This window comes from Gopherus flavomarginatus, chromosome 2 (assembly GCF_025201925.1).
Source record: "Gopherus flavomarginatus isolate rGopFla2 chromosome 2, rGopFla2.mat.asm, whole genome shotgun sequence".
NCBI lineage: Eukaryota > Metazoa > Chordata > Testudines > Testudinidae > Gopherus > Gopherus flavomarginatus.
The window spans coordinates 276,132,627-276,157,630 of NC_066618.1; the positions used below are offsets into that span (position 1 = coordinate 276,132,627).

A 25,004-nucleotide genomic window follows, 5' to 3' on the forward strand; every position below is an offset into this window, starting at 1 on the left:
AATGAGAAATCCATGAGAAAAGATCAAAGGGACATGTCTGGCATAGAAATAGTTGTTTCTCTTTGTAGAAAATACAGCTTAAAAAAATTAGTGTCAGCATAAGATTCCACACACTCCTCTGCTAATGCACCTCAACTCTAACCTGGAAAATAGGTTCAGACAGCCAAAGAGGTAGTGGAGGTTTTGATGGGCACATCCCACTTGAAACTGGACCCACACCACAAAAGTGTCATATAGGCATGTGTTAGTAACAATGCTGTCATAACTAATCTGGGCCACATTTGAACAGGCAACCCTGCAGGGGAGATTTTATAGCCGCTCTCCCTCAGTTTTGTAATGGCCTAAAAATAATAGAAACCCAAGCTGGCCCTTTCTCCTGACCTGTAGTTTCATGGGATTTACCCTCTCTCTGGGGACACAAGTAGCCCTTGTAGCCCTCCTTTCCCAGCCAGGTCAATTAGAAGAGGAAGTCTCAAGCTTTGGAGAGGAAAGACAGATGGTAGCAATAGGAGTTGCACTTGTGGGGCCTTGAGATCCCTGAAGCCCTATGATGTATGGGCCTACACTGCACAACTTGGCCTTGTTTTCACATGATTGACCCCAAAACTTGAACCTGATTTGCTGATTGTTTGTCCCTACTTCTTCCTTCCCAGTCTCTCTGCTGTTGGCCTCTATCTCTCTACCCTCAATGTTCTTATCAATTCTTTCCTTCCTCCTCACTGCTTTTCTCAACATGTTCTTCATGCTTTTCCTTATATTAACTCATCTCTTCCCTACCATTCCCCTCAATCCCTCCCTGTATCCCATTCAAAACACCTAATTGCATTCATTTTGGATTCATATTAAAAAACACCCTCAGGGCACTCAAATGTTCAACTCATTCTCCTGTATCTGTGGCAGCTGTAGCTTTGCCCCCATACTGTTCTTTTTTCTTTTCTATTTTTTCCCCCTTCTCTTAGGTCATATCTGCATGTAGAAGAACAAAGTCTCTGAGGTCCCTGATACTTCCAGCTCCTGCTACCTTCATGGTTTCTAAGGCAGGAACCATTTCTATTTTTAATGCCTAGAAAGAACTCAGCACATTTTGGGTGCTCAATAAAAAATCTTGTTATAAAGAAGACAAAATCCAATCATTAGTCTCAAGGTCAAAACAAGAAGCGATGGATTTAATTTGCAGCAAAAACATATAAGGTTAAATGAGGGAGAAAATGTGTAAGACCAGTTTGACTATATAACAAGCTAGCAAGGGAGTTTGTAGAATTGATGTTACTAGAGGTACTCATCTATTAGGAAAGATACAAGGATAATGGAAGTCAAACCTTGCCAGAGTGAAGGTGATAGAAGTAGGAGGGAAGTTTACAGATGACCCAGTAATGGTCAAATAATATGGAAAAGCTCAAACAGCAGGACAGAGTGTGGTTTGAATATGCAAGTAGATTGGTCCCTTCCAGCTTGAACAAATAGATGAACAAGGCTGTCAAGCGATTAAAAAATTAAACACGATTAATCGCTGTGTTAAATAATAGAATACCATTTATTTAAATATTTTTGTATGTTTTCTATATTTTCAAATATATCGATTTCAATTACAACACAGAATACAAAGTGTACAGTGATCACTATTTTTTATTACAAATATTTCCACTGTAAAAATATTTAAAAAATAGTATTTTTCAATTCACCTAATAAAAGTACTGTAGTGCAATCTCTATCATGAAAGAAACTTACAAATGTAGAATTATGTACAAAAACAACTGCATTCAAAAATGAAACAATATAAAGTTTTGGACCCTGCAAATCCACCCAGTCCTACTTCTTGTTCAGTCAAATCGTTCAGACAAACAAATTTGTTTACATCTGCAGGAGATAATGCTCCCTTCTTCTTGTTTACAATGTCACTTGAAAGTGAGAACAGGCATGGCACTGTTGTAGTCGGCGTTGCAAGATATTTACATGTCAGATGCGCTGAAGATTCACATGTCCCTTCATGCTTCAACCACCACTCCAGGAGACATGCATCCATGCTGACGATGGGTTCTGCTTGATAACGATCGATCCAAAGCATTGCAGACCGATGCATGTTCATTTTCATTATTTGAGCCAGATGCCACCAAGAGAAGGCTGATTTTATTTTTCGGTGGTTCAGGTTCTGTAGTTTCCACATTGGAGTGTTGCTCTTTTAAGACTTCTGAAAGCATGTTCCACATTTCGTCCCTCTCAGATTTTGGAAGGCGCTTCAGATTCTTAAACCGTGGATCGAGTGCTGTAGCTATCTTTAGAAATCTCACCTTCTTTGCATTTTGTGAAATCTGCAGTGAAGTGTTCTTAAAATGAACATGTGCAGGGTCATCATCCAAGATTGCTATAACATGAAATATATGTCAGAATGCAGGTAAAACAGAGCAGGCGACATACAATTCTCTCCCTATAAAGCTCAGTCACAAATTTAATTAACACATTTAAGAGCATCATCAGCATGGAAGCATGTCCTCTGGAACGATGGTCAAAGCATGAAGAGGCATACGAATCTTAAGTGCATCTGGCACATAAATATCTTGCAACAACAGTGCCATGTGAATACCCGTTCTCACTTTCAGGTGACATTGTAATAAAGAAGTGGGCAGCATTATCTCCCATTAATGTAAACAAATTTGTTTCCTTTAGCAATTGGCTGACGAAGAAGTAGGACTGAGTGGACTTGTAGGCTCTGAAGTTCTACATTGTTTTGTTTTTGAGTGCAGTTATGTAACCAAAAAAACCCTATATTTATACATTGCCCTTTCTTGATAAAGAGATTGCACTACAGTACCTGTATGAGATGAATTCAAAAAGGACTTTTATTTATCATTTTTACAGTGCAAATATTTGTAATCAAAATATAAAGTGAGCACTGTAATTGAAATCAATATTTATCTGAAAATGTAGAAAAAAATCCAAAAATATTAAATATATTTAAATTAGTATTCTATTGTTTAACAGTGCAATTAAAACCGAGATTAATCATGATTTTTTTTTAATCATGATTAATTTTTTGAGGTAATCACATGAGTTAACTGCTACTAATCGACAGCACTAATATTAACAGGAATCTCTTTGATCCTATCTGGGTCTTAATGATACCTGGCTCTTACAAAAATCTTTCATCTATGTGACACTTTCTCAGAGTGTCCAGAACTGTAAGTAACCTTCTCACACTTCTGCCTCAGTGAGAGAGAAACTTGTTGCTGCTAAACTGTCTCTCTGCTCCTTGACACTGCAGTCTGTTAGTCAGCCCAATCAACCTTTTGAGAGACTGCCAGTCCCTTCTTTGCCTTCCTCTTGGTGCCCCCAGTTTGCAGAACCCCTGGAAGAGCATTTCTCTGCAGCATCCAGTCCCTGTCAGTGGATGCCCACAGAAATACCAACTCCACTGACTCCAAAGAGACAGACTACACATCAAATGGTTGGCTTCACTGAGAATGCACCCTCACTGTAGTATAACATCACTGAGATGAAATTATAATAAAACAAGAATAAGTTTATTAAAAAAAGAACAGAGACTTAAGTGACACTGAACAGAGATAATAGAAACAGAAAATGGTTATAAATAAAATAAAAGAATAACACGCTTCTAAGAGTCTACATGTAACCTTAGCAGGCTCCAAGCCTTCTGTAACTGTTGTTGTTTGAGATGTGTTGCTCAAGTCCACTCCATGTTAGGTGTGTGCGCACCATATGTAAATTGCTGGAGATTTTTCCCTCACTGGTATCCTAGTGGGCTCATGTACAAGGGGCACTGTCGGCCACGCACCCTTTCAGTTCCTTCTTGCCAGATAACTCCAACAGAGGGGCAGGAGAGTGGGTCGTGGAATGGACATGAACACCACATCTCAAAGAACAGCAGCTATGGAAGGTCAGTAGCTGTTTTTTCTTCTTCATGTGCTTGCTCATCTCCATTCCATGTTAGATAACTCACAATACCTTAGGAGGTGGGCTTGGAGTTCATGGACATGAAAAGATAATGGAGCAAATAATTAAGCAATCAATTTGTGAACCCCTAGAAGATAAGTAACATTCAGCATGAATTTGTAAAGGATAAATTATGTCAAACCAGCCAAACAGCTTTCTTTGACAGGGTAACAAGCCTTGTGGGTGGAGAAAAGCGGTAGATGTGATATATCTTGACTTTCGTAAGGCTTTTGATACCGTCTCACATAACCTTCTCATAAACAAACTACGGGAATACAACCTAGATGGAGCCACTATACGGTGGATGCATAGTTGGTTGGAAAACTGTTCTCAGAAAGTACTTATCAGTGGTTCACAGGCAAACGAAGGGCATATTAAATGCGGTCCTGCAAGGATCAGTTCTGGGTCCAGTTCTGTTGTATCTAAATCATTGATTTAGACACAAGCATAGAGAGTGTACACTTATAAAGTGTGCCAATGATAACAAGCTGAGAGGGGTCGCTTTGGAGGATAGGGTTCAAATTAAAAATGATCTTGAGAAAGTGGAGAAATGGTCTGAAGTAAAACAGAATAAAATTCAATATGGACAAATGCAAAGTACTCCACCTAGGAAGGAAAAATCAGTTGCACATATACAGCATGGGAAATTACTGCCTTGGAAGAAGGGATCAAGAGGTCATAGTGGATCACAAGCTAAATGTGAGTCAACAGTGTAACACTCACAAAAAAAAGTAAACATTCTGGGATGTATTAGCGGGAGTGTTGTAAGCAAGACAAGAGAAGTAATTCTTCTGCTCTACTCTACGCTGATTAGGCATCAACTGAGTATTTTGTCCAGTTCTGGGCACCACAATTCAGGAAAAATTTGGACAAATTGGAGAAAGTCCAGAGAAGAGTAACAAAAAGGTCTAGAAAACAATCTATGAGGAAAGATTGAAAAAAGTGGGTTTGTTTAGTCTGGAGAAGGGAAGACTGGGAGGGAACATCATAACAGTTTTCAAGTACCTAAAAGGTTGTTACAAAGAGGAGGGAGAAAAACCGGTCTTCTGAACCTCTGAGGATAGGACAAGAAGCAATGGGCTTAAATTGCAGCAAGAGCAATTTCAGCTGGACATTAGGAAAAACTTCCTAACTGTCAGGGTAGTTAAGCACTGGAACAAGTTGATAAGGAGGTTGTGGAATCTCTGTCATTGGGGATTTTTAAGAGCAGGTTAGACAAACACCTGTCAGGGATGGTCTAGAGATAATACTTAGTCCTGCCATGAGCACAGGGGACTGAACTAGATGACCTCTTGGCGTCTCTTCCAGTCCTACAATTATATGATTCTATGCTGATAGCCTGCAGGGAAGAATGAACTGGAGAGAGACCTCGTTGAGATGCCCATATCAAGAAGCATTTCCATTTGGCCAGGTAGGTAGCTCTAGTAGACGGTTTCCTACTACCTAGCAGGATCTGTCAAACTTGCTCTGAACAGGCCTGCTCCTCTGGGTTCAGCCATGTAACATCCATATCATCAAGTGAAGGGAGGTGAGGTATGGGTGGAGCAATTGGTCGTGATCTTGTGAGATCAGGTCCAGATAGAGCAGAAGAGGGGATGCTATTGATAGATCCACTAGTGTGCTGAACCAGTGTAGGTGTGGCAACACAAAGGCTATAAGAATAACTCTTGACTGGTCCCACTTGATTTTCAGGAGGACCTGGTGAACCAGAGGGACCAGGGGGAAAATGTACAGCAGGGGCCCTGACCATAGGAGCCGGAAGGCGTGAGAGAGGGAGCCCAGACTGTGGCCGTGCAGCAAGCAAAACTGATGGCACTTCCTGTTCTGCTTGGTCGTGAACAGGTCTACCTGGGGAGATGAACCTGATGATTTCCAGGTGAAGGGACCATTTGTGGTGAGAGGAAAATGACCTGCTGAGGTGATCCGTCAGTGCATTCCAGACTTCTGGAAGTTGTGATGCCTCCAGGTGGATGGAGTACTTCACCCAGAAGTCCCATAGATGGATGGCTTCCTGAAACAGGGCAGAGGACTGAGCACCTCCGTTTGTTGATACGGAACACAGCCATGGTATTGTCTGTGAGAAGTTGCACCACCTTGCTTGAGATCTGGGGGGGGGGGGGGAACACTTGACAACCTAAGCCTACAGCCCTTAGTTCCCTAACATTTATGTGCAGGGACAGTTTTTCCTGGAACCATAGGACCCGAGTCCTGAGGCAGTCGAGGTGAGTTCCCCAAACTAGGTCTGATGCATCCAAGACTAGGGACACTGATGGCTGAGGAGTGACAAGGGGTAACCTCATCATTACTGACATTGGATTCTTCCACCAGTCTAGAAGGGCGAGGACCAAGGAAGGAACAGTGAGCACCAAGTCAAAGTGGTGTCTGTTTGGGGAGTAAACTGATGCCAGCTACTGCTGTAGGGGCCTGAGACAACCTTATATGCTTGAACCATGTAAGTACATGTGGCCATGTGCCTCAGAAGTTTGAGGCAAACTTGAGAAGTCATAATTGGGTGCACCTTGATCTTGGATATCAGGTCTCACAGTCTGAATTCTGGAAGGAAGGCTCTGGTCTGGTCAAGTCAAGCACTGCCCCAATAAATTCTATTCTCTGAACTGAAAAAAGAGTCAACTCTTCCCTTTATCAACAAGCCCAGTGCCTGGGAGGTGGCATGCACATGAGTTTCTGACTGACCTCTGATCAGCCAGCCAGTCATTGAGGTACAGGTATACCTGGACTCCTCGTCATCTGAGGAAGGCCACTATTACTACTATTTGCTGCCATACAGTTTGTGAACAATGTAGGGACTCCAGACAGGCTGAAGGGACAAGCAGTGAACTGGTAGTGGCATCGATTCACAGTAAATCTGAGAAGTCTGTGGCCACGGAAGACAGAAATGTGAAAGCATGTGTTCTTTAAGTTGAGGGCAGCACACCAGTCCCCTGAATCCAGGGAGGGAATGATGGAGGTCAGGTGGAATCTCAGTTTCTTGAGAATCTGTTGAGTTAACATGGGTCAAGAATGGGCCGGAGGCCTCCCTTGGCCTTTGAGATTAGGAAATATTGGGAGTAGATTCCCCTCCTCTCAAGTCTTGAGGAACCTCTTCCACAGCCCCCATGGGAGAGAAGCTGCTCGTGAGAAGGGTTCCTGAAGAGCAACAGGGATGGCAGGTGGGAGGGAGGGCTGGATAAAAACTGAAGAGTATACCCCATTGTCACTGTACTTAGGATCCAGCGGTCCAATGTCATGTGAAATGGTCTAAAAATAAAAGGGAGGCAGGATCTGAAGCAGGAACTGGTATAGCATCCTCAGGTGCATCTACAGAGATCTGCTTGGGCCCACTGGAGTACCTATGAGGACCCAGCTGAGTGGCTGAGGTAGACTGGAGCAGGACACCATTTGTAACCTCTTCCATTTGTAGAGCTCCTGTATCGGAGATGGCATCAAGAAATGAGGTAGCTGTTGGGACCTGAAGTGCTTCCTGGAAGCAGATGAAGCCTAGAGGCCCAATGTCCTGAGGGTGGGCTTTAGAATTCTTCAGGCCATGAAACTTTGTTTCTGTCTACTCTGAAAATAACAAGATGCTTTCAAAATAGAGGTCCTGGATGGATTGTTGGACCTCGTCAGGAAGTCCTGAGGACTGGAGCCAAGAACACCACCTCATGGTAACAGCAGAGGTCACTGTCCTCACTGGTGCATCAGCTGCATCCAGAGCTGCCTGGAGAGATGTCCTAATGGAGAGAATTGTCTTAAGTAATAATATGAGAATTGTTCTAAGCAGTAACATTTTTCCATTTTGCTTATTTTGTTAGTTATGAATTAGTAAGAAGAAATTGTTTTGGTTTTATTCTGTTTTACATATTAATGATTGTGTATAGGAGGTTAGAAGCGTTGGTTGGTAATAAGTCTTGTTTTTGAAATTATTTACTCTCTTGTGTGTGAGTGAAGAATATATGGCATGCTAACAGATGAGAGACAGGGGGCGCCGGTACTGATGGGCTGGATGGTCGAGATGGGAGTGGAGAAGTAAAGAGGCACCAACTTTATTATCAGAATCAATCAGATGGCAGATTGACGACTCTAAAGCAAAGGCATATGCCCCAAGGATAAGATAAAGAGTGGAGCCAGGAGACTGAAGCCAGTAACAACCCAAAATAATGCTGATTGGGAGCAACTTGACTACCTCGTGATTAATCAGCTCCGGTGTCACATAACAAGGTCCATAGACTTGTCTGAGAACTTATAGTATAAAAGAAGGGTGTATTGCCATGGGACTTTGGGTTCATTCTACATCAACATCGGATGCATCCAATAGAGACCCAGCTCCAGCTCCTCCCCTCCCTCGAGAGAGAGAGAGAGAGAGTGTAAGCATATGCTGATTTTAATGCTTAACTTGTACTCTCAATAAACGCGGCATATTGCTTTATCCCCTTGAAAAAAAGATTCCTTGTGCTTCTTATAAACATAACAATCATAGCCGGCAGCTGTCCCATCAGAGTTAGGGGGACCGGGAGAGATAATAAATCCCTGGCTGCTGCAAAACCTTCTGGGTCAAGGGTCAGTCAGGCTGCTGGTACCGCAGTGGTTTCCAGGTTTAAGTGGAGGGCCTCACACCAGACTCAGCACTCTGGGCGGGAGTCAATGGTGCCACCATGGGACCAGGGATGGAGGGGTGTCCCAGCGTGGGTTGCACTGTGCTGCCTTCCCCCTGCTTGTCCTTTTTCTGCACCAGCGAGTACCCTCTGTTGGGGTGTTGCTTTTTGTGCTTCTTCCTTGGCATCAGAGATGGTGAACTGTGCCAGGAAGAGCACAGTGCCAGAAGAGCGCTTTGCACCAAAGCCGAAGTGGAAGGTGCAGAACTGGAGTGGCGTGGCTCTGAGGCTGGTCTGAAAATGGCTTCCATAAAGATAGTCTTGGCCCTTATTTCTCTGTCCTCTTTAGTGCAGGGTCTAAACTCTCGACAAATCCGGCACCTGTCCCTCAGGTGAGTTTCTCCCAAACACTTCAAGCAACTGGAGTGCGAGTCGCTCACAGGCATAGGTTTGCTGCAGGACGCACAAGGTTTGAAGCCTGAAGACTGGGGCATGCCCAGCCACTGGGGTGAAGAGAGTCCCTCAACAATAAGGACTAGTTATCTACACTAACTATTTACACAAACACCAGTTACAATATCTATATACACTAGAAACTATGTTTAAAACTACAACTAAGAATTAGAGTCCAAAAATTACCAGGAAGAAACCTTGCTGATGCAACCATTCTGGGCAATAAGAAGGAACTGAGCAGATTGGGTGGCTGGTGCCCCTTCACCAGCGCATGAGCGTGCAACTCCAGAGGGCACTAGAGCTGGTCCAATGGAAAAATCTCTGGCAATGGTGAACATGCACACACCGAAGATGGAAAGGACGTGAGCAAGCACTTGAGGAAGAAGAGTTTTCTCACCTATGGTTACTTTTCAGCATCACCAACCCAGAGACAGTGATCCACTGTTAATAGATGCAGAGCGCTGACCTTTGTTCCCTCAGTGATGAATAACAAAGGGCCATGACAGAATCAGGAATAGAACATGGGTTTCCTGAGCTCCAGTCCATCGCCATCGGATCACACATGTAGGCTCAGCAGAGCTCACTGGGATTTCTAATCAAGCTCTACAAACCAAGGGGTGAAAGCCTCACCCTAGTAACTGAACACAAAGAGGTGTGAGAAACAAGCAGGAGGAAAATACAAAATGTCAGTGAATTATCTAAGTACTGATAGGGTCTCCATCACCATATTATCTGGGCTTCCCACGAAGATGAATGGATTTATCTTAGCAACTCCTTCGTAAAGAAAGGAAATATCCCCATTGTACAGATGGAGTACCTGAGTTACTGAGAGATTAAGAGAGTGTGTCTAAACTGCAGTTAAAAACCCATGGCAGGCCCGTGTCAGTTGATTCAGGCTCACATGGCTCAGGCTAAGGGGCTGTTAAATTGTGGTGTGTGAAATTAGAGGGTCCCAGACAACCCAAACATTAGAGCACTGCACAGATACAAATCTATATCGGCCAAACTGCAGGGCTCTCCCACGAACCACAGCAGCAAAAGGAGTAGAACATGGGCCGCCACTCCCAGGAGCCAGCGCCCCATGATGGCAACTCCTCCAGCATGGCTGTACCGCCTGCAGCCCTGCCCCCACACTTTGCATGAGGCTGTCTGCATCTCCTGTCTGGGGGCGTGCGCGCATCACATGAACACAAGAGCATGACCAGGGAGAGCTACCAGTGAGCCTGGTGCCCGGGGGGGCGGGGCGTACAGCCATGCCAGAGGAGCTGCCGGTGCGGGGCGCTGGCTCCTGGGAGCGTCGGCTCCAGGTTCTGCTCCTTTTGCCGGTACGGTTCCCAAGACAGCCATGCAGTTTATATCACGGATATCCACATCCATAGATATAAATTTGTATCCACACAATACTCTACCGAACATCTACACTACAATTAAACAGCTCCTTAGCCCAAGCCCCACAAGCCCAGGTCAGCTGCAGTTGTCTAACCTCAGTGTAGACATACCTTAAATGTCTTGCCCAAGCTCAGAAGTGAAGTCTACAGCAGAGCTGGGCATTCTCAGACTTCCAGTTTAGTACCTTAACCAGAAGACCATCCTTCCAGAAATGTGTTACTTAAATCTTGAGATCACACGGATATGATAAACCCCTTACATTTGGCATTCAAGTGGACAAGTTAAATTTGCTCATATTTAAGAACCAGATTTGTATGTGTATTTTATGATAGCGGAAGGCAGCACAGAAGATTTAATGCCAACTTCTATTTGATATTATAGAATTAGACAGCATTTAAGAGGTGATTTGCAGCATGTACATTTTTGCACATATGAATATGTTCTAGTCTCTAAAAAAATTATATTGATTCCTGCTCATTGCTTCTTTAAATCTCTAATTTAAAAAAAAAGGCTTCTGTCCTTTCAAGTGCCTCCAAATCAAATTATTTCACTTGGGTTTACGTGCCTCTTGTGTATTACTTTGACAGAATGAGGTTTGTTTAATGATCATAGCATTAAAGATTCTTGCTCCGAAGAGATACATTAGCACACTTCAGGGGCTCTGTGTAAAAAACAAGAGATGATGGAAGGTTTCTTAAAAATATAAAACACATTAACAAGCAGTTATTTAGGCATATTCCTTATTATGCTGCCACCAGGCTGATAGGTTTTCCCAAGGATAGCTGTTCTTTATTCACCCTGGACTCAGTCCTGCTCCCTTTAAAGTCAATGCAAGCCAAAACTCCTGCTGTCTTCAGCTGTGTAGGTTCAGGCTCTATAACAGAAGGGTAACAATAGGAAAAGCCCCTCCCCCTCCAGAATTTAAATGTATTCTGCCAGAGTACTATATAAAAATAAAGGCCTGCTCCTCCATTGCCCTGCACCTTGTGTTGTGATTTACATCAACGTGAAGTGGGCGTAAAAGGTTACTGTCATAAACAGAGTGTTAAGGGTTAATGTCTCTTATACCTGTAAAGGGTTACAAGCAGGAAACTGGACACCTGAACAGAAAACCAATCAGAAGACAAGATACTTTTAAATTTGGGTGGAGGGAAGTTTGGGTGTGAGTTCTTTGTTCATCTCTCGGAGGGTCTGAGAGAGACCAGACATTACTACAGGCTCTCTAAGTTTCTTTTCATATAGTAAGTAAAACAGGCGGTTTAGGCTTTTTAATTCTTTTATTCTATTTGCATTTGTGGATCTGGCTGGTTAACTTTTATATGTGTAGTTGCTGGGAATATTCTGATTTGTATTGGTACTGGTGGGAAAGTCTCTTTCTGGTGTCTGTAAGCTGTAAGACCCTGTAATATTTACATCTTGAAGTTATAGAGATAATTCTTTACTTTTTCCTTTCTTTTATTAAAAGATTTCTTTTTAGAGAACCTGATTGACTGTTTTTTCTCTGTTTCTCTTGTTTTATCCCAGGGGATTGGGATAACTCACCAGGACGGGTGGGGAGACAGGAGGGGGAAAGATAAAATCTCTCTGTTTTCCTTGAATCTGTTTGCCTCTTTGTGGAAGGGAAGGGAGATGCTTCTCTGTACGGTGATTTAGAGGTTAGATCATTATCTCTCAGGATAGCCCAGGGAGGGAAATTCTGAGAGGGAGAAAGGTGGGGGAAATGGTTTATTTCTCCTTGTTTTAAGAACCCAAGGGATCTGGGTATTGGTTGGGAGGTCAGAGTGCCCCAAAACACTATATTTTTGGGTGGTGGCAGCCTATCAGATCTAAGCTGGTAATTAAGCTTAGGGAAATTCATGCTAGTATCTCATTCCTGGACTCTAAGGTTCAGATTTGAGAAAGAAGCTACCCAATCAGAACAGCAGCATTTTACAATCCTGTACACAAGATGCTGGACAATGGAGAGTCAGGCCTAAGGTTTTATAAAATCTGCAATTAATGTGTTCCCATGAAAATGTGTCGGTACAATAAAGACAGGTTTTTGTTTGCATTTCAACATCCCCATGGAGTGCTTGCACCAGAAAAAAGGCAGCATGGGACTAGTGCAATTTTTTTTTCCGGTAACTGCCATGAGGTGGGAGGTGCTGTGCATATGAAAGGGAGGCATATACCTTGCCATGATCATCTTAGAATCTAGAGAATAGCAAATAGAACAATAGGTAGAGAAAATAGAACATAAAAGTAAAGTGGTCAAAGTGATGACTGACCACATCTTTATAACAGTGTTTTATTATTTTTAAACTATATTTATACACAACCATATATATACACAAATATACATTGATGGACATGCCATGTTATGGAGGACTGGTAGCAACTCTGTAGCTAAGACTCAGTTGGTATTTGCACTTGAGGTCCCCAATCTGGCACCATAACACTCAGTTGTTCTCTGGAGTTTTCCATGTAATGCTTTAGAAAATTAATTATCGACTTTTGCAGGGGAAAACTTTCAAATTCACCATCAGTGAAATTTTGCTTTGATAGTCATTACTCACCCCTCTTTTTGGGGGGTTGGGGGCATACTGGGGGCAGGGAGAACATAACCAGTATCCTGTCTTCCGATAGTGGCCAATGCCAGGTGCCTCAGAGGGAATGAACAGAACAGGTAATCATCAAGTGATCCATTCCCAGCTTCTGGCAAACAGAGGCTAGGGACACCATCCCTCCCATCCTGGCTAATAGCCATTGATGGACCTATCCTCCATGAATTTATCTAGTTCTTTTTTGAACCCTGGTACCGTCTTGGCCTTCACAACATCCTCTAGAAAAGAGTTCTGCAGGTTGACTGTGCACTCTGTGAAGAAATACTTAAATTTTGTTTGTTTTACACCTGTTGCCTATTAATTTCATTTGGTGATCCCTAGTTCTTGTTATGTGAAGGAATAAATAACACTTCCTTATTTACTTTCTCCACACCAGTCACGAATTTATAGATATCTATCATTCCCCCTTTAGTCGTTTCTTTTCCAAGCTGAAAAATCCCAGTCTTTCTCCTCTCTCCTCATATGGAAGCTGTTCCAGACTCCTAATAATTTTTATTCAGAAAAGGGCAACCTTTTTCAATTCCAATATATATTTTTTGAGATGCAACGACCACATCTGCACACAGTATTCAAGATGGATTTAAACAGAGGCAATACAATATTTTCTGTCTTACCTTATTTTCTTATCTATCTTATTTTCTGTTTTAGTGAGGTAGGTGCTTCTCATAGATTCATAGACTTAAGGTCAGAAGGGACCATTATGATCATCTAGTCTGATCTCCTGCACAATGCAGGCCACAGAATCTCACCTACCCACTCCTGCAACAAACCCCTAACCTATGTCTGAGTTATTGAAGTCCTCAAATCATGGTTTAAAGACCTCAAGGTGCAGAGAATCCTCCAGCACGTGACCTGTGCCCCACACTGCAGAGGAAGGCGAAAAACCTCCAGGGCCTCTGCCAATCTTCCCTGGAGGAAAATTCCTTCCTGACCTCAAATATGGCTATCAGTTATACCCTGAGCATGTAGGCAAGACTCACCAGCCAGTACCCAGGAAAGAATTCTCTGTAGTAACTCAGATCCTACCCCATCTAATATCCCACCACAGACTATTGGGCATATTTACCTGCTAATAATCAAAGATCAATTAATTGCCAAAATTAGGCTATCCCATCATACCATCCCCTCCATAAACGTATCAAGCTTAGTCTTACAGCCAGATATGTCTTTTGCCCCCACTACTCCCCTTGGAAGGCTGTTCCAGAACTTCAGTCTTCTGATGGTTAAAAACCTTCATCTAATTTCAAGTCTAAACTTGCTAGTGTCCAGTTTATATTCCTAGCTAATCAACCACAGTTCCCACAAAATCCACATTTCACATACAACAAATTTTTAAATATTACAGTTAAACACATAGTTATTCCCCTTATTCTTCATAGTCTAATATTTGTCTGTTGACTACAACCAAGAGAATTGCTCAGACACACCAGCTACTTCTGTTTTCTGAAGTTACAGGAGGCTTCTGCCTCTAGTGCAGTTACAAGCTCCCAATTTCTAACAACTTCACTGCAATCATCCTGTCCTAATATGTTTAAGTAACAAGGGGACCAGAAGAGGTGAAAATTGAAGCCCAAATTGTCAAAACTTGCAGTTCTGCTAAGGAGGCAGCTGCTATCTGTCAAACCACTCTGGTTCATTAGAGAGAAGTAACTTTCAGATGGACTTCAAGGAATCTATGGGACTCTGACTCAGCTGCTGGTCTTTAAAATTGGTTGGATGGACATAGGGGGAGACAAAGAGGTTGCCAGCAGAGCTGAGCAGTAAAGCTCCTGGCTATCTCCCTGGCCGGCCACCCACCCTTAGTCTCCAGTCTTGCTGCAAAGCCCAGTCCTTGGTACCATGGACCCATTCAAGTCACATGCCCTAACCCCTTTCAAATTGAATATTCTTCATTTTAGTTTTTTTTATTAACATTCATTTTAATGATCATATATTACTTTTAATTGATCAAAAAATCATAAAAATAAACAATCTTTGAAAAAAAGCATGCAAAGCAGCCAGTTTCAGTTTAAAATGGGGGTGGTTTTGGTGACTGGGAACTTGCTCATCACAGAAAACGCTATTTATTTGGAGAATTATCCCTGAAAAACTTCTGAAATGTGGACAATAGAGCTGGCTGTAAATTTTCTGATGACACAGTTTTCAGTGGGACAATGCTGATTCAACCACATTGAACTCTTCCACAGGAAAGCTGGCAGCCTGGCTCCTAGCTAGATCCCTGGCTGTTCAGGTTTTTTCAGTTTAATATTTGATATTCCACCAATTATAATAGGAAATTACCCGTTACCAAACCAATGACTAAACCAAATATCAATTATCTATTTGAATAACAATTACAAAGGAACAATTAGAACACCAATTGAGGCAGGACTGGCTCTAGCTTTTCTGCTGCCCCAAGCAGCTCAATTGCGCCACTGAATTCCCGCCAAGACCCGGACGTGCCGTCCCGGTGTGGGACAGAGTACCGCCTCTTTGAATTGGCAGCCCCAAGCACCTGCTTCCTACACTGGTGCTTGGAGCCAGCCCTGAATTGAGGAAACCAAGTACCAGTCACCAAACTGATTAGAAAACCAATTACCAAACCAACAATTCCCAGTTAAAATACCTGTCACAGAGTCTACAGATCCCATGATGTATCGGCCTAAAGGGTTCATGGGGAAACTGCCTGCCTGCTCAGCTGGGGCTGATTGGGAGACTCACAATAGTTGCAAAGATAAAACAACTGCAGAGCAGAAGAATGGGGTGGGTGTCAATGAGGTTGAGGAACCACAGAGAGCAGGTGCCTTTGGTAACAGAAAAGCTGCCCAGGAAACTGGGTGACCACAGATTGTAACTCAGAGGCATGGCAGAAAGTAGGCCAGGGAAACTGTAAGAGGCTGGGAAAGCTTGGAGCCAGCCACTTTGTACAGAGTCACTGGCCTAAAACGCAGGACAGAGGGCAGGCCTGGATTCCCTTACGAAGCCCAGCAAAGGGACTTATTAAGGCCTTGAACAACTGAGCCATACCTGAAGGGCCCAGGATCCCTCATATAGGGCTACAGAGTCCAATACTTTAGGAGACCAAACAAGCAAGAGGGGAAAAAGAGGACCAGTGACCTGGTCTATGGGGCTAGAAGGTGGGCAACCCATCAAAGAGGCAGAGTTGCCCTGTCACCCAACCTCGCCACAAGGTGATGCCAAAGATGGAAGATGACCCCCATATACCAATTTCACAGCCAGTTTATACCATTTTTGAAAAGTTTTGATTTAGAACATAAAACTCAAAACATGTAAACTATTATGTCATATCATAGCATGACATAATATAATAGTCCAAATGTTTTGACTTTGCTGCATTATAATATATGTCATAAGTTGAGTCTATAAGAAACATTTCAGCCATATTGAAATAACACTTTCCAATAAGGTTGAAATGAAGTTTCACAATTTTGCTCATGGAATATTTTGAAATTTATAGTCTTCATTCTGATTTGCAAACTCCCCCCCACCCCTCCAAAAGTCCTGCAGAATGAGAATTCCAGATTTCGATCAGCTCCAGTTGACAACTATGTGGATTGGCAGTCTAGCAAGATCCAGTTTCTTAAGAATACATATACACTAATCCCCACCTTCCTTTCCCCCATTGAATTATCCCTTCCAAATCTATTTTTCTCAGCAACAGAAAACAGTCAGCTCACTGAGGTTGAGGCAAGTTGGTGTATTCTGCAGCAAATTTACAATTAACTACCAAAGGTCCTTACTGTATACTTGCCCCTATTTAAGGGCAGGGTTAAAAGCAATTTAACAAAAAAAGTGAAATGCTTCTGATACTGCATACTTTACCCGTTATGTCATGCTGTTTGAATGACTCACTGTAGATTTGATACTGATTAGGGCAGTGTTTCTTCAACCACTTGCAGACATCCTGCTGGGTCCACAGAGCTACTGGTTTTGTCAGTTTCACAGTACCAGACTGGAAAGACAGAAAAGGAAAAGAAATGGTATTTAGCCCTACGTATCAGATTTGTTTCTAATGTAATTCATAGAATTATTTTGCTACATTATATTTGGGAGCCTTCGTTAGTGACAAAAGTGCAAGGGATATGAGGATTAGTTATTCAAATTTATATGGAGGGACCATATCTAGTGCAAGATTCTCTGCATGTTCCTTGTATCACACAAGTATAACACTTTCTCTTACCTGTTCAGAATCTAACTTGTATAAAGAATTAAGTCACAAAGGGCCAGATTCTGCCACTTTTCCATAATGATCACAATAAAAAGTCAGCACTTACCCACAGAGATAACATTTAACTATAGATGCAACTACTGAGGTAACTTTTTAATGGTGACTAGTGTATACACTTTGATACTAAATACTACTTAGTGCCGATTTAATTATTTCATATCAAATATGATAAGTCACTGAGTGCGAAATTTTCACAGAATTTGGCCAATGTTCCTAATTTTCACATGATCCTACTCTTGACAGAAGACAACTTATTAAAGAGGATGTCAAGATGTTACAAGTCCTGGCTCTCTTTCTCCCATGCCAACTCTGCATAGAGTATGCCTCTTTATTTAGCTCAGGAGTCGGCAACCTTTCAGAGGTGGTGTGCCAAAGTCTTAATTTATTCACTCTAATTTAAGGTTTTGCATGCCAGTAATACATTTTAACGTTTTTAGAGGGTCTCTTTCTATAAAAGTCTATAATATATAACCAAACTATTGTTGTATGTAAAGTAAACAAGGTTTTTCAAATGTTTAAGAAGCTTCAATTAAAACGCAGAGCCTCCCGGACTGGTGGCCAGGCCCTGGGCAGTGTGAGTGCCACTGAAAATCAGCTCACGTGCCAACTTCAGCATGCATGCCATAGGTTGCCTGACCCTGGCTGGCTTAGCTCATGCTCTAGATTACAAAATACACCTCTTCCTCTGAAGCTGGGAGTGTTTATTCTTTAAAGTGATCGTACAACTGGCTTAATGGGGCTTCAGATTTATTGGGTCCATACCAAATTTGCTATGTTTATAAGTGGTTTGGCTTATGAATTAAATCCATTAGTCCATTAAACTCAACCTGGGCTTCTAATGTCAAGTTTGTTTTTTTTAAATCTTCATGACCTCCTGTGCAACTTCCTGTGTCAATAAGGGCAGAGTCTGGGGATAACTGGGTTTAGGGTGACCAGATGTCCCGATAAAATGGGGACCGTCCCATTATCTAGGCATTTGTCCCGCATCCCGACCGATGTTTGGTCGGGATGCAATTTGTCCCAATATTTTGTGGTACAGGCAAGTCTAATCATACGCGGGAGTTCCGTTCTGCGGTTATCGCGTAAAGCGAAAACCACGTATACTGAAAATTATATCCCCAAGCCCTTTAAATTCCACCTGCAGCTCCAGCGGCAGGGCCGGGGAGGCATTTAAAGGGCTCCTCCGGGCTCCGACCGCCATGGGGAGCCCAGAGGAGCTCTTTAAATGCCGCCCCGGCCTGGCCGCCAGAGCTGCGGGCGGGATTTAAAGGGCTCCACCAGGCTTCCTGCCACTGCGAGGAGCCCGGAGGAGCCCTTTAATTGCTGGCCCGCAGCTTTGGCAGCCAGAGCTGTGGGCAGGATTTAAAGGGCTCCATGGGGATCCCCGTCACAGTGGGAGCCCGGTGGAGCCCTTTAAATGCTGGCCCCGGCCCCAATGCCGGAGCTGCGGGCGGGATTTAAAGGGCTCTGCCGCGCTTCCCACCGTGGTGGGGAGCCCGGAGGAGCCCTTTAAATCCCGCCCGCAGCTTTGGCAGTCGGGCTGGGACTGGCATTTAAAGGGCCTGGAGCTCCATGCGTGGCTGGAGCCTCGGGCCCTTTAATTCGCCCCAGGGGCTACCAGCCACCCCTGCAGCTGGAAGCCCTCTGGGTGATTTAAAGGCCCTGGGACTCCCAGCCACAGCCAGTGCCCCAGGACCTTTAAATCTTGAGGCCACGCCTCTTCCACTTGAGGCCATGCCCCCGGACTCTGGCCCTTCAGCATAAAGCTGAAATTGCGCATGTTAAATGCGTGTAAGTTGCGACAGACCTGTACTCCATTTTTTGTTGTTGTTTTCTTTTTTTGATCCCCCGGCAGCAGTCTGCTTTATTTATTTATTTTTTTGCTCTGCCAGTGACCCTCCCTCCCCCATGTGTCCCGATATTTTCCTCCTCTCATCTGGTCACTCTAATTGGGTTGCACTGGTTTAACAGAGAACAGAATTTGGCTTGCGGAACATCTGGTACTAATGATGAGACCCCAGTTTGAATTTCAGGTCCCAGGCTGAGTTCACACAGCTGAAAGCTAGGAAAAACAATAATTTTACTTGTAAATATAACAAATTTGATATGTAGTTAGTGAGACACAATACACCCCACAATGAGTTTTACATAATCACTTGCAGTGCAGAACCACACGTTAATGAGGATCAATTTCACAGACTATTTTTGGAATATTATATACAGATATTCCTACATAAAGACAGGAAGAAACATAAAAAGAAACAGAAATTAAAATGATTCATGTATCTAGTACATGAATTTAAAAAGATGTATAACAAAATTGCAGGATTATGATCAGGCCTATGAAACAGACTAAAACGTACTCGTGTAACAGCATCTACACCAGGTGGGTTTGCTACTTTAACTATGCCAGTATGATTAAACCAGCAGTGCTTTCTAGTATGGACAAAGACAAAACCAGTCTATGAATAACAGATCATACATCATGCTAGGTGTTAACACTGATTCACACTGGCTGTTTCAATTTAGTTTGGCGCTCATACTAACATCCATTCCTTGCTTTGTGTATTATTTATCTCTGTCAGCACAACCCCCTGCCCTACCCCCCTGATAATATTTTTGTCTCTATCAGGATTCTCTCTCTTCCACCCCTCTCTCCCCAGCATGCTACACTGGTCTGGTATTTAACTAACTATTGCTATCAGTTAAAACTGTCATGTACTTGTAAAAACAGCTAATGCTCTGGATATATTTCTGCCAAACTGGTTTCTCTACAGCTTAGATGAACTCCCTAGTTCACATTTTATACATAGGTAAACCCCAAACCTTCTGGGTTAGGTCCCCTGCAGCGTAACAACATGGTTGAAATATATTTAATTCAACCAAAATATATATTGGATATATTTTTCCCAGGCCAAACTATTTCTTTTTTATATAGAATAATTTGGGTTCTAGAGGGGTAGATTCAGCGCTACAATGATTGAAAATGTCCTGCAAAAGAGAGTCTAGAGAATCATGAAAGTGTTCTCTTAAAGATTTCATATTTTCTACAACCCATGGTAACAGTGGCCTGTATTCACTATGTCGAGGAGAGTGAACATGTACAAATTTGCAATTACTTAGCAGTAAATATTTCACGCTGGCTAATGTCAAAGTGATTTTGAACTAACATGGGACAAAAGTCTCTGCAAGCACCAATGCAGCTGCACCCATGCACACCAGCAAAGAACTGAATCTACAGAATGAAGATCACTTTGAAATATATCCTCATTTGCGCTGCACCTCTTTTCACTTACATATTCATCTCCTTTTGGTTTTACACTAGTAGGCTGAATATATTTTTTTCTTTACAACTAATATAAAGGGGGAAGGGATAGCTTAACAGTTTAAGCATTGGCCTACTAAACCCAGGGTTGTGAGTTCAGTCCTTGAGGGGGCCATTTAGGGTTTGGGGCAAAATCAGTACTTGGTCCTACTAGTGAAGGCGGGGACTGGACTCAATTATCTTCAAGGTCCTTCCAGTTCTATGAGATAAGTATATCTCTACATGTTAAAGTCATCTAGATTGTTTTTTTTATCTGTTGTGACTCAGGGTGGAGTCTCTTGGTATCATCATGCAGAGTTCTAGCATTTTTGCAAATATATGTTGTCAGATACAACTTGTAAAAGTGGTTTTGAAATCTCCATTACTGTTAGCCCAAAAGAGTAGAGGAGTTTCAGGTTATCATTTTGCCTATCCTATTAGGTCCATAAAAGATATAATGAAAATATACTAACCTAAATCCAGAGGTTATGGTATAACAAAATCTCTGGCTGCTGAATAAATCTTCTCTCTCTTCTGGGAAGAAGTTAAATAAATCTTCTAAAACTTAAAGCAGGAAGTACATTGTAGTCCTTCTCTCAATTTAGGTGTTATATTTCTTTATAAATACACTAACCAGGAATTAATAGATTCTAAATTACAAAGGGGAGGGATAGCTCAGTGGTTTGAGCATTGGCCTGCTAAAGCCAGGGTTGTGAGTTCAATGCTTGAGCGGGCCACTTAGGGATCTGGGGCTAAAATCAGTACTTGGTCCTGCTAGTGAAGGCAGGGGACTGGACTCAATGACCTTCAAGGTCCCTTCTAGTTCTAGGAGATAAAATAAATTAATTGGAGATATATCTATTCTAAGGTCAGAAGGGACAACTGTGATCATGTAAGGTAACATCCTGTACAACACAGGCCATAGAACTACCCCAAAATAATTCCTAGAGCAAATCTTTTTGAAAAACTTCCAGTCGTGATTTAAAAATTGCCAGTGACGGAGAGTCATTGTTAATTACTCTCACTGTTTAAAATTTACACCTTATTTCCAGTCTGAATTTGTCTAGTTTTAACTTCCAGCCATTGGATCATTTTATACCTCTCTATGCCAGACTGAAATGCCTATGAAATATTTGTTGCCCATGTAGGTAATTTTAGACCATTGGTTCTCAAACTTTTTTTTTCCCCCGTGGACCACTTGAAAATTGCTAAGAGTCTTGGCGGACCACTTAATAATCTTTCCAAACGTTGTTTGTACCGTTAGTCAACTATTGTAGAGCACTTTGGATAAAAGCGCTATATAAAAAAAACCTTAACAATAATTGTTTTTTGTTCTACAAATAAAGGTGCACAACTCATATTTTAATATCAGTAGTCTTACCTTTCTAACGCAATGGATGTGCCCTCTCTCCCCCAATGCAGCAGCCCCCAAGCTGGGGCTGGGAAGGATGGGGGGGTCTCTCACCTGCCACAGAGCCAAGGCTGGGAAGGAAGTGGGGGTCTCTCCCAGCAGCCGCAGCTCTGAAGCTGGGGAAAGTCACTTCTTTCTCTGGCCCCTGCAGCCCTGCACATCTCAAATTCCCCCTACCCACTCTTCTCACCCACTTCCTCCTCCCACCTACTGCCTATTCTCCCCCAAGGCCACCACCTCACCTTACATGTGCATCTTCTCCAGGGTCCAGGCACTTAATTGGTGGAGCCACACCTGCGCGACTCCACTAATTAGGTGGGCGGCCCTTCATTCTCATGTGCGGCTGCCCAGGTGCGCACCTTAGAGGGAACTATCCGCGACCACTTGAATGGAGCTCGCGGACCACTGGTGGTCCATGGATCAAAGTTTGAGAACCTCTGTTTTAAACTATAATCAAGTCACCCCTTAACATTCTCTTTGTTAAGTTACATAGATTGAGCTCTTTGCATCTACTATTAATCCTTTAATCATTCCTGTGGCTCTTCTCTGAACCTTTTCCAACGTATCAATATCCTTCTTGAATTATGGATGTGAGAACTGAACAGCAGTATTCCAGTAGTGGTGCCACCTCCAGAGGTAAAATAATCCTTCTACTTCTACTTTAGATTCCCCTGTTTATGCATCCGAAGAGTGCCTTTGCCCTTTTGGCCATAGGGGAGCTCATGTTCAGCTGTCAGAGGGGTAGCCGTGTTAGTCTGGATCTGTAAAAGCAGCAAAGGATCCTGTGGCACCTTATAGACTAACAGACGTTTTGGAGCATGAGCTTTCGTGGGTGAATACCCACTTCGTCAGATGCATGTTCAGCTTATTATCCTCCACAACCCCCATTTTTTTTTCCCCCAGAGTCACTGCTTCCCAGGATAGAGTCCCGCAGCCTATAAGTATCACATGCATTCATTGTTCCTAGATGTCTGCAACGACATTAGCCATATTAAAATAAATGTAATTTGCTTGCACCCATCTTACCAAGCAATCCAAATCACTCTGATTCAGTGATCTGTCCTTTTCATTATTCAGCACTCCCCGAATTCTTGTGTCTGATGCAAAATTTATCAGTGATTTTTTGTTTTAGATTTTCTTCCAGATCATTGATAAAAATATTTAACAGCTTAGGACTAAGAACTGATCCCTATGGGACCCCACTAGAAACATCAAAGTTTCTCAAACTAGAGTCCGGGGAACTCCATGGGGTCCGCCAGCCCTGCTGATCAGCTCCTCTCTTTCCCTCCCAGTGCCTCCTGCACACCACAAAATAGCTAGTCAGCGGCACGCAGGAGGCACTGGGAGGATGGGGAGGGAGCAGGGATGGGGCATGCTTGGGGGAGGGGGCAGAAAGAGGCCGGCCCTGCTGATCAGCTCCTCTCTTTCCCTCCCAGTGCCTCCTGCACACCACAAAATAGCTAGTCAGCAGCACGCAGGAGGCACTGGGAGGATGGGGAGGGAGCAGGGATGGGGCATACTTGGGGGAGGGGGCAGAAAGAGGCCGGAAAGGGGGCAGGGGTGGAGTGGGGGCAGGAAGAGGTGGGGCAGGGGTGGGGGCTGGGGCTGAGTGGGGGCACTTGGGGGTCTGCAAAAATTTTTAAAATCACAATGGGAGTCCTCAGGCTGTTAAAGTTTGAGAACCACTGCACAACATTATTGTTCAATAATGATTCCTGATTTAAAATTGAGATCTGCTAGTCAGTTTTTAATCCATTTAACGTGCGCTAAGTTACTTTTATATCTTTCTAGTTTTTTTTTTAAATCAAAATGTCTTTCAGTGCCCAGTCAATTGCTTTACAGGAGTCTAACAACATCAACACTATAACCTTTATAAACTAAACTTGTAATCTCATCAAGAGAGTTACCAAATTAGTCTGCAGGATCTATTTTCCGTAAACTCATGTTGACTGGCATTAATGATATTACTCTCTTTTAATTCTCTCAATTAAATCCCGTATCAGCTGCTCCATTATCTTGCCCGGGATCAATGTCAGACTGACAGACCTATAATTACCTACATCACCCTCTTTACCCTTTTTCATTTTTGGCACAACATTAGCTTGCTTTCAGGTCTTCTGGCACTTCCCCTGTGTTCCAAGACTTATTGAAAATCAACATTAATGGTTGTGAGAGCTTTTCAGACAGCTCTTTAGAAACTCTTGGATGCAAGTTCGCCAGAGAATTGATCTAAAAATGTCTAAATTTAGTAGCTGCTATTTAACATCCTCTTGAGATACTAGTAGACAGGACCGGCTCTACCATTTTTGCCGCCCGAACTGCCAAAGCAAAAAACAAAAACAAATAAAAGCCGCCCTGACTGTGCCACCCCAAGAATGGGTGGAATGCCGCCCCTTAGCATGTGCCGCCCAAGGCACGTGCTTCCTCCACTGGTGCCTGGAGCTGGCCCTGCAAGCAGAGTAGAAAGAGTATTATCATGAAAAGACAACACTTAAATGTACAGCTATCACAAATGAACGAAATTTCAGAACATATCTTCAAAAAAAGAGTCAACATAAAACTCTTGCCCACCAACCTACACCAGGTAAAAGTCTAATAATAAAATAATAATAATAATAATAGACTTCTATACAGTGCTTTTCCTCAGAAAAATCTCCAGAATGGCTTTGGCTCAAAGGTTAAATTTAGGGTTGACGGGATTAGCAGGGTAAGTGAATTCCAGAATTGCTCATCTGTAACCCTGGATTTTGGGGGAGGGGGGTATGTGTATCCCAGAATGTGATCAAGCCAATTGCAACCATATTATGTTCATTCAACCACTATGAATTAACAAAATACGAAGGGATAATTTGAAAAACAGGCTTTCAAAAGCAAGGTCAAAACTACCTACAGTTTCTGCTAATCAGAACAGGAGGAGGGGAAAGAAAAGTAAACAAGTGAGACTGAAAATCTTGGAGGTTGGAAGACCTTGAGTCTGGGCTCCTCTGATATTAAAAGTTTATTGAAAGTTAAGAAGAATGATGATTTAGTAGGTGTCATTATGACCTATACGTTTTCTAGAAGTGAGTTATAAAAG

General features: G+C 42.8%; 1 protein-coding gene across 6 annotated transcripts in view; it reads right to left on the reverse strand.

Annotated features, from left to right (window-relative positions):
* The window catches only part of SAMD12 (sterile alpha motif domain containing 12), a 267,266-nt gene that overhangs the window by 185,520 nt on the left and 56,742 nt on the right, over positions 1-25,004 (reverse strand). For 3 of the 6 annotated variants that reach the window (XM_050941343.1, XM_050941345.1, XM_050941344.1), the window contains exon 3: positions 16,808-16,937. In XM_050941343.1, coding sequence (XP_050797300.1) covers positions 16,808-16,937 — 130 coding nt within the window. Of the gene's footprint in view, positions 1-1,705; positions 2,363-16,807; positions 16,938-25,004 lie in introns of those variants that run through there. The other 3 variants (XM_050941342.1, XM_050941341.1, XM_050941346.1) reach the window with 3 other exon arrangements.